The following is a 10,119-nucleotide window of genomic DNA, read 5'->3' on the forward strand; positions in this document are numbered from 1 at the left end:
TATAAATAATAATATAAATAATAATATAAATATAAATAATAATATAAATAATAATATAAATAATAATATAGATAATAATATAAATAATAATAATAATATAAATAATAATAATAATATAAATAATAATATAAATAATAATATAAATAATAATATAGATAATAATATAAATAATAATAATAATAAACATTTTAGTTATTATTCTCTTAGTCATCGATTCTATTCACAACACTCGTAAGTTATTTGCTGCTGCTGTTGCTGCTCTCTGCTGCTGTTGCTGCTCTCTGCTGCTGTTGCTGCTGTTGCTGCAGCAACCAAATACTGCAATGGATTCTTATGCATTATCAAGACTCAAATCAGCAAAGTTGAGGTCTGCATGCATCGTAAGGCCTCCAGAGGAAGCCCCAGCAGCAGCAACAGCAGCAACAGCAGCAGCAGCAACAGCAGCAAGCTCATTCGCTGCTTGTACAGGCAAAGGAGGCCAGCGTGGTTCCTCCAAACAGCACACTCACAACATATTAAAGACTCACTCTGTTGCTGCTGCTGCTGCTGCTGCTGCTGCAGCAGCAGCAGCAGCAAGAGATTCACAGGTGCTACTACTGCTGCAGCAAGACATCCACAGGTGCTGCTACTGCTGCAGCAACACACCAACGTCTGTTGCTGCAGTAGCAGCAGCAACATACCGACACACACACTACTCTTACACGCACACACAAACACTACTACTACTACTGCTGCTGCTGCTGCTGCTGCTGCAGCAACACACTCACAGCCATGGCTTTTTCCTTTGCAGCAGCAGCAGCAGCAGTAGCAGTGCCCAGCGGAGGTCAGTGAGTCTGCAACAGAGTTGTCTGCATGCACCCTAATGGGGCTTTTTATTGTGTCGTTTGCATGCATCTTTGGGGTTGTTGCTGCCTTTTGCTGCAACTGCAGCAGCAGCTGCAGCAGTTGCCGCTTTTGCTGCTGCTGCTGCTGCTGCTAAGAATAATTAGGAGTTTGCTATGAGCAGCAACAACAACCCCACCGTCTCCCGTCAGCAGGTGTCGGTCGTAGCAGCATTTTCTAGTTGCAGTTGCTGCTGCTGCTGCAGTTGCTGCTGTAGCAACTGCAGCAGCAGCAGCAGCTTCTGCTGCTGCGACTTGTCGTATGAGGCAGCAACAACGCTATCTATCCGTTTATAAAGTAATTATTTATTTATTTATTTATTTATTTATTTATTTATTTATTGTTAATATCCTGTATACCCTTTATTATGCTAGTAATGATAGTAGTAATAGTACTAATATAGTATAATAATTAGTAATAATATACTAATAATAATAATAATAATAATAATAATAATAATAATAATAATAATAATAATAATAATAGTAATAATAATAATATAATTAGTAATAATAATAATAATAATAATAATAATAGTATGCGTGTGCTAAGGAAGAAGGAAGAGAAGAAAGTAGTTATTGCCTGTTGTGTTGTTTCTTTTGTTTGTTATTAATTAACAAATGTATAATTAATTAATTAATTTATTTATTTATTTATTTAATTAATTTATTTATTTAATTAATTAATTTAATTTAATTAATTAAAGGAATTAACAAGAACAAATAGCACCGAGACGCCTGTCCTGCTGCTGCTGCTGCTGCAGCTGCTGCTGCGGCTGTGTCGATGGAGCACCACAAGGAGCAGCAGCAACAGCAGCAAAAGCTGCTGCTGCTGCTGCTGTTGCAGCAGCAAAATAATTTATTATGAATAAAAAAATATGATACAATAATAGAAAAGTATCTGTGTTGCTGCTGCAGTTGCTGCTGCTGCTGCAGTAGCTGCAGCAGCAGCTACTGCACATGTGACCACCGGCGCAGCAGCAGCAGCAGCATGGCTTCTCCCGTCGCAGCAAGGGTTGCTGCTGTGTGCCATAAGAGGGGACAATAAAAGAATAAAATAAATAAATAAATAAATAAAATAAATAAAATAAATAAAAATAAATAAAATAAATAAATTAATCTCTTTTTTCTTTTCCTTTTCTTCTCTGCTGCATCGATGTGCAACAACATATGCAGCAGCAACAGCAGCAGCAGACTGTCCATTGTCGTTGCTGCTACTGCTGCCGCTGCTGCTGTTGCTGCTGCTGCTGCTGCTGCTGCTGCTGCACTTAGCGGCTGCTTTCTTTGTTGAAACGGAAGCAAAACTTGTTTTAAAGGAATTTAAATCTTAATACTTTCTTCTTTATGCAGCAGCAGCAGCAGCAGCAGCAGCAGCAGCAGCAACTCGTTGCTTGAGTCTTGCAAGACTATACAGGTGCCTCGTCGTGTCTTGCTGCTGTGGGGTTCTTGCAGCAGCACCAGCAGCAGCAGCAGCACGTACACTCGTTAAGACTGCAACAAGAGCAGCAATAAAAGGAGCAGCAACAACAGGAGAAAAAAACACCAACGTATAAAGGGCAAACATCCCTATCTGCTGCAGCTGTCAGCAACAACTGCAGCAGCAGCGGCATCAGCAGCAGCAAACAGCAGCAGCAGCACATACGTCGCTTTCTTTTCTTGATTTATTCTCTTCCTTATTAAGTTGTATAAAGTTAGCAGCAGCAAGAAGGCCTTCGTGGCTGATTATAAGAAATATTTTTGTGTTGTGTAGCAGCTGATTTAGCAGCAAAAGCTGTAGCAGCAGCAGCAGCAACAGCAACAGCAGCAGCAGCAGCAGCAGCAACAGCAGCAGCAGCAACAGCAGCAGCAACACCGGCTTGGTATACTCGTTACTATTCAATGAATTCATATTCATAATAAAAATATTTTTCCCTATACCCGTCGTTACTGTTGATACAGTGTCTCCTGCACAGTGTTCGTGCTGCTGCTGCTGCTGCTATTGCTGCTGCCGCTGCTGCTGCACTTCCTGCTGCTGTCGCTCTCGTTGCTGCTGCTGCTGCTGCAGCGACGAGCCGCTTCAGTGACACAGATCGGTCTTCGTTACTTTGCTTCTTACCTAAGTTGGCGGTTTGCGTATAATAGGCGGCGCCACCCCTGTAGTGGCAGCAGCAGCAGCAGCAGCAGCAGCAGCAGGAACAGCAGCAGCAACAACAGCAGCAACAGCAAAAAAAAAAAGACGCAGCAACAGCAGCAGCAACAGCAGCAACAGCAACGGAGAATGTCCAGACACAATCAGCAGAGACAATGTGGGCAACGTCGCAGCGACGGACAGCAATGTACGCCTTAGGGAAGGTGCAGCAGGCAACAACAACAGCAGCAGAAGCAGCAGCAGCAATTACTTCTAGCAGAAGCAGCAGCAGCAGCAACAAGGAGAAGCAGCAGCAGCAGCAGCAGCAGCAGTAGTAGTAGTAGTAGTAGTAGTAGTAGTAATAGTCTAAGGCGTGACCCCACACAATGGAGCAACGTGCTGTATCTGGTGTGCCCGCCTTCGGGACGCAGCAGCAGCAGCAGCAGCAGCAGCAGCAGCTGCAACAGCAGCAGCTGCAACAACAGCAGCTGCAACAGCAACTTCAGCAGCAACTGCAACAGCAGCAGCAGCAGCCGCAGGAGGACGAGCTGCTGCTGCTGCTGCTAGCATCTGCTGATGGCCTTGCTGACATGGGATCGGCTCCCTGCTTGTTTCTTGGACAAAGAGGACCAGAAGAAGCAGCAGCAGCAGCAGCAGCACTTGCTGCTGCATTGCAACAACGTGTGGATAGCCACATAGGGCAGCAGCTGCTGCAGCAAAGACAGCAGCAGCGGCAGCAAAGTTGCAAGGTGCGTAGGCCGTCTCTCTCTTGGCTACGGGGTATACATACGTCTCCTTTTGTTGCTGCTGCTGCGCTGCGGCAGCTGTGGGGTATAAGCAACAAAGCAGCAGAAGCAACAAGGGTGCTGCTGTCCGAAGGATCGTCTCCCGATGCACAGCAGCAGCAGCAGCAGCAGCAACAGCAGCAACAGCAGCAGCAGCAGCAGCAGCGGGGACTTGAGCTGCTCGCAGGTACGCTGTCTAGTGGCTCCTTCCTCTTTGCTGTGCAGACACTCCGCCGCTGCTTCCTCCTCCCCACACCTGCTCATTGCTTACCAAGCAGCAGCAGCAGCAACAACAGCAGCAACAGCAGCAACAGCAACAACAGCAGCAACGGCTGTTGCTTCTGCAGCACGACGGGTTCGGACTTTGGCGGTGCTGCAGTGACGTGCGCAGCAGCAGCAGCGGTGGTGATGCTTCGAGAGGCAGCAGCAGCAGCAGCAGCGGCAGCAGCAGCAGCAGGTGCTGTTGCAGGGAAAGGCGACCTGGTGCTGCAACAGCAGCAAAATACCTGGTATATGCGGGAGCAGCTGCTGCTGCCAGCAAACAGGTTCCTGCTGCTGCTGCTGCTTGCGGTGTCTGTACCTGGGCTGGATATACACCCGAGCCTACGGCCCCTTAAGGACGAGGTATCCAAGACAGCATGCATGCTGCTGGTGCTGTATAATGACAGAGACAGCAGCAGCAGCAGCAGCAGCAGCACCAGCAGCACCAGCAGCCGCTGCCCCACCTGGTGGCTGCCGCACTGCGCTGCAGCAGCTGCTGCTGTCCTTGATCCCACCTTTTGTGCAGCAGCAGCAGCAGCACAAGCAAGTCGCTACAACTTGCTGCTGCTGCCTTGTGGGGAACGGTGTGCTGCTGCTTCTCTTTCGCGTAGCTGCAGCAGCTTCCCGCTGGCGACGTTGCAGGAAGCAGCAGCTGCAGCAGCAGATGAGACAGCAGCAGCAGCAACAGCAAGAACCATATGGGCCAAAGCTGCAGGCAAGGCAGCCCTGGAGGTGCTATCTGCATGCGCATGGATAGTGCTGCAGCAGCAAGGGCCTGCAGGGCAGCAGCTGCAGCGGGAGAAGCCAGCAGAGCTGCTGCTGCGGTCGCAGCAGCAAAGCGGAGACAGTCTCTACCGACTCCTAAGAGCAGCAGCAGATCCAACGGTGCTGCTGCTGCTGCTGGAGGCAGCTAGCCGTTTTATTGCTGCTGCTGCAGCTGCTATGGGACCAGAACCGCTGCAGCAAACAGGCGTGCTGCAGCAGCAGCGGCAGCAGCAGCAGCAAATGCATGCATCTACTGCTAGAGCCAAGACTAACGAATTACTAGCAGCAGCACCACAGCTACATGAAGTGCTGCGGTGTATAGGCAGCTGGTTAGCTGCAGCAGCAGGAGATTTGCTGCTGCTGCCTGCGCTGCCATTCCTCAGCACGTGTTTGCTGCCTTCTGTGCTGCAGCTGCTGCGGACTTGCTGCTTCTTGGAGAGCCTCTGTGGGGGTCCCCAAACAGCAGCAACGAGTGCAGCAGTAGCTGCTGCTGCTGCAGCAGTAGAGCCACTAGAGGACTCTCCCGACCTAGCAGCAGCAAAGGAAGCAGCAGCAAATGTTGCAGAAGCAGCAGCAGATGCATTCATTGGGGGAGTGTCTCTGTTTGCGGTACGCAACTTGCCCGCAGAGAAGAATAGCAGCAGCAGCAACAGCAGCAACAGCAACAGCAGCAACATCAACAGCAGCAACAGCAGCAGCAGCAACAGCAGGAGGCAGAGATGTGCCTCCCGACAGCAGCAAAAGGGGATGTTGTTCCCACAGCAACAGGACATGGGCAGGTGGCTGCACGTGTCCGCTGCAGTGCAGCAGCAGCAGCAACAACAGCAGCAGCAGGAGCAGCGCCACAGTTTGTGCGTATTAGAGCGTCTGCTGCTTTTTTCCCACATTTGCTCAGGGATGCCTGCTGATTTAGCATGCAGCAGCAGCGAGGAGTCTGCAGCAGTAGCAGCAGCAGCAGCAGCAACAGGAACTGCAGCAGGAGCAGCAACAGCGCATGCATCACGGGTCATGGGGTGTATGGCCTCCATCTTTGCTGTTGAGATCTGCACAGTGTTGGCCTTAGTGGAGGCAGAAGCAGCAGGAGCAGCAGCAGCAGAAGCAGAAGCAACAGCAGAAGCAGAAGCAGAGGCACCAGCAGCACCAGGACCATCGGCAACATCAGCAGCAGCAGCAGCAGCAGCAGCAGGGGGAGCAGCAGCAGGACCAGCAGCAGGACAAGCAGCGGCCGGACTGTCTCCCTCTGTATTCTTTCGCATTTGTTATGCCATGTGCAGCGACGCATTGATGCCTTTCCCACAGGCAGCAGCAGCAGCAGCAGCAGCAGCAGCAAAATATCCTCAGGAAGGTGGACCCTTCCTGCAGCAGCAGCAGCAGCAGCAGCAACAGCAACAGCAACAACAACAGCAGCAGCACCACCAGCAGCGGTCCCCGAGTCTGTGCGTCCGACTACAGCACAACCATACTCTATTGGATGAGCGCGTGGTGCAGCAGCAGCAGCAGCTAGGTGCTCTTGCTGCAGTAAGCAGCGGCCATGAGGCAGCAGTTTGTGCTGCACTAAGAAGAGGCTCGCTGCTGCTGCAGCAATGGCTTTGCTGCAGCAGCTGGGGATCAAGAAGAAGCTACTGGCCTGCTGTTGAGGCAGCGCAGCAGATGGCTGCTGCAGTAAAGACACTGCAGCAGACGCTGCAGCTGCGTCAGGCAGCAAATGAAGCAACAGCAGCAGCAGCAGCATTACATACTAGCACACAGCAGCAACAGCAGCAGCAGCAGCAGCAACAGCAGGAGCTAGCTACTATAGAGGCAGCACTTGTACGCAGCGCAGGGGGATGGATGCGGCGAGTTACTTGTCGTCTTGTTGAGGTCTCGGCATTCCCCTCAGGCTTTAACAGCAGCAGCAGCAGCACAGGAGGCAGCAGCAGCAACTGCAGCAGCAGCAAGGAAGAGACAGAAGCTTTCTTTAACCTTAGGTCCGATATACGGGGAGCCTTACGGTAAGTTCCTGCTGCATACTTGAATTTGCTGCTGCTGCTGCTGCTGCTGCTGCTGCTGAATGTTTCTGTTGCTTCCTTGTTGGCTCCCGCTGCTGTTTGCTGCTGCTGTTTTGTTGCTTATTGGTTACCCCTTGCTGCTACTCTATTGTGTCAGTCCCTTCCCAGCTGTTGCTGCCTGAGTCTGCACCGCTGCTGCTGCTACTACTTCCGTTGCTGCTACTGCTGCTGCTGCTGCTGCTTCTGCTGCTGCAGCAACCTGTTTTCTCCCGAGGGCCAGATGGTATATCGGTTGCATGACGGCCTCCTACCGGACTTGACCAACAGAGCCTTATCCTTGCTGAGGAACTGGTCAGCAGAGCAGCAGCAGCAGCAGCAGCAGCAGAAGCAGAAGCTGCAGCCATGGGCAGCATTTGAGTCCATCCTGCATGCTGTTGCTGCAGTTGCGCATGCAGCAGACTGGAGGTGCAGCAGGGCACTACAGCAGCTGCTGCTGGCTTTGCTGTCTCCTGCTGCTTTTGTACCTCCTCCAGGAGGAGGGGCAGTTGCCGCTGATGCAGCAGCAGCAGCAACAGCAGCAGCAGGAGCAGCAACAGCAGCAGGAGGAGGGAGGGCTCCTTGGGTGTTACAGTCTCACCGTTTGCTGCTGAGCTCCGTGCTGCAGCTATTAGGTGCCCTTGATTGGTGGCTGCTGCAGCAGCCGCAGCTTCTTCCTGCTGTGCTGCTGCTGCTGCAGCAATCCGTGCTGCTGCCGCAGTGGGCAGGAGAAGGTTTATCTTTATCTACTAAGGAAGATCATTTAGGTTGTGTCTCCTTACTCAAGCTTTGTGCTGCAGCAGAGGCAGCAGGAGTTTGCTGCTGCATGCAGCAGCCAGACAGCCCCATATCTACACAGAACTTCTGTGTCTTTGCCTTACAGCTTGTTGAGGCTGTTGCTGCTATCCCTGCAAACAGCAGCAACAGCAGCAGCAACAACTGCAGCAGCGGCACAGGGGGCAGCACTAACGAAGACAGCGAATGGGTAGCAGCAGAGAAGCAACTCTGCATGCAAAGCAGACACTGCGTTGTTGCTGTTGCAGGCAGATTGCTGGCTGTCTCTTGCCGTATACATGCGGTGCAGCAGATGCAGCAGATTATGCACCGGCAGCAGCAGCAGCAGCAACAACAACAGCAGCAGCAGCAGCAGGACCCATACATTATTGCGGGCCTGGTTCTAAGACGACATATGCAAATCCTTGGAGGCCTAATAAGGCAGCTGCTGCAGCTTAAACCCCCAACAGCAGCAACAGCAGCAACAGCAGCAGCAGCAGCAGCAGCACGGCGGGAGAGGCTGATCGTAGCTACATGCACATTTGTGCTGCAGTCTCTGGAGGCGTTTCTTGCTGCCAGCATACAGCCACTCTTGGAGCAGAGCACAGCAGCAGCAACAGCAGCAGCAGCAGCAGGCCGTCTGCCTCTAGGATTCGTTTGCTGCAGCAGGGGTTCTGTGCAGTCGAGACCTGCTAGCAGCAGCTGCAGGCAGCAGCAGCAGCAGCAGCAGCAGCGACACTGCCCCCTTGTATTCTCTTCTGCACTGAAGCGATTGGGCTTCTATAGTGTGCGGCAGCGTGCTGCTCGGAGACGGCAGCAGCAGCAACAGCAGCAGCAGCAGCAGCAGTACGACCAACAGCTGCTGAATGAACAGGAGCTGCAGCACGAACAGCAGCTGCAGCAGCAGGAGCAGCTGCACCAGCAGCTGCTCCTCTTCGGGAGAGGAGGCAGCGAAGACTGTCTCCTTGGGGGGGCCTCCTCTGCTGCAGCAACAAATGCAGCAGCAGCATCTGCTGCTGCTGCCCATGGGGCCTCTCATGGCCTAATGCGGCTGCTTGTGCTGCATATAAATGAACAGGCGCAGACACTGCAGCTGCTGGCAGCAGCAGCAGCAGCACTTGCTGCGGGCAAACATTGGCATGATCTGCAGGTTTGCTGCTGCACTAATGCTGCTGCTGCTGTGTGCTGCTGCTGTTTGCTGCCGCTGTTGCTTATTCTGCTTTCCATTGCTGCTGCTGCTGCAGCTGATCGCTGTTTCTGCTGGAACCCTGTGTCTTGCTGCTGCAGCTGCTGCTGTCTGCGCATTGCTGCTGCTGCTACTCGTGCTGCTGCTGGTGCTCCAACCTCTACTGCTGCTACCCTTGCTGTTGCTGCTGCTGCTGCAGGCTGGCAGCCTCATTGCAGCACTCTCTTCCTTTTTTTCCTTTTCTCTACACGCCAGTCTTCGCCTTGGAGGGGACACGTTTGCTGCTGCTGCTGCAGCAAGAGACCTGCTGTACGAGGTACTTGCGCTGCTGCCGCAGTGCCCTGATGTTAGCAGCAGCGGAAGCAGCAGCAGCAGCAGCAGCAGCAGCATCATCAACAACAACAGCTGAGCAGCAAGGCGGACTGCCGTTTGCCTCTTGAGCACTTGTGGCACCACCGCCGCTTTTTTGATAACAGGTAGCAGCAGCAGCAGCAGCAGCACCAGCAGCAGCAGCAGCAGCAACAGCTGTGCAGCAGCAGTTTCTTCCCTGACTGGAGGAGCCCTTAGCTCTGTGCCTCGTGTGAGAGATGTGAGGTACTGCTACTGCGCTTGGGAAGCAGCAGCAAAGCAGCAGCAGCAGCAGCAGCAGCAGCAGCAGCAGGGGTAGCTGCTGTGGGCTGAACCAAGGGGAGCACAGCTATGCCTTTTTTACAGTTGCGCGGCGTCTTGTGTAACAGCGGCAGCAGCAGCGGCAGCAGCAGCGGCAGCAGGAGCAGCAGCAGGAGTCGCAGCAGGATGAAGAGCCGCAGCCGCAGCAGAAACGGCAGCAGCAGCAGCAGCAACAGTGCATGCATTGGATTATTTTGTTGGTTTTGCTGCTGCAAGGGAGCGGAGGCCGCCGTAGCAGCAGGAGGCAGAGTGTGGGGTGCATGCATGCATGCAGCATGCATGCATGCATGCATGCATGCAGCAGAGCATTGAGGTGTCTCCTGACCTTATTCAGGTGTCTCCTCACCTCCTTCTTCCCCCCCGCTCTCCTTAAAGTGTCTCCTTTTGCCTCCTTCGGGTGTATAGGCACCTCTACCAAGTGTCTCCTTACCTCCCTTAGGTGTCTCCTTTTGTCTCCTTCCTTCAGGTGTCTCCTCTTGTCTCCTTCCTTAGGGTGTCTCTTTCTCCCTTCTTCCTCCAGGTGTCTCTTTTTTTTGTTGTTATTTCTTCCTATTATAGTGCTGTCTCCTTTTATTTATTATAATAGGCAAGAGTGTCTCTTTTTTTTTTCTTTTTTTTTTCTTTTCTTTTTTTTTTTTTTTTTTTTTTTTTTTTTTTTTTTTTTTTT

General features: G+C 51.9%; 1 protein-coding gene across 1 annotated transcript; it reads left to right on the plus strand.

Annotated features, from left to right (window-relative positions):
- Positions 1 to 3,374: 3,374 nt before the first annotated feature.
- On the plus strand, positions 3,375 to 9,263 carry EMWEY_00049890 (hypothetical protein, conserved; the record flags this gene model as incomplete). Its single annotated transcript, XM_013479538.1, has 3 exons — positions 3,375 to 6,790; positions 7,043 to 8,747; positions 9,138 to 9,263. 3 exons carry the CDS (start codon positions 3,375 to 3,377, stop codon positions 9,261 to 9,263), a joined length of 5,247 nt encoding a protein of 1,748 aa, XP_013334992.1.
- Positions 9,264 to 10,119: the final 856 nt, after the last annotated feature.

Source organism: Eimeria maxima, genomic scaffold, assembly GCF_000499605.1.
Source record: "Eimeria maxima Weybridge genomic scaffold, Emw_scaff1204, whole genome shotgun sequence".
Classification (NCBI taxonomy): domain Eukaryota; phylum Apicomplexa; class Conoidasida; order Eucoccidiorida; family Eimeriidae; genus Eimeria; species Eimeria maxima.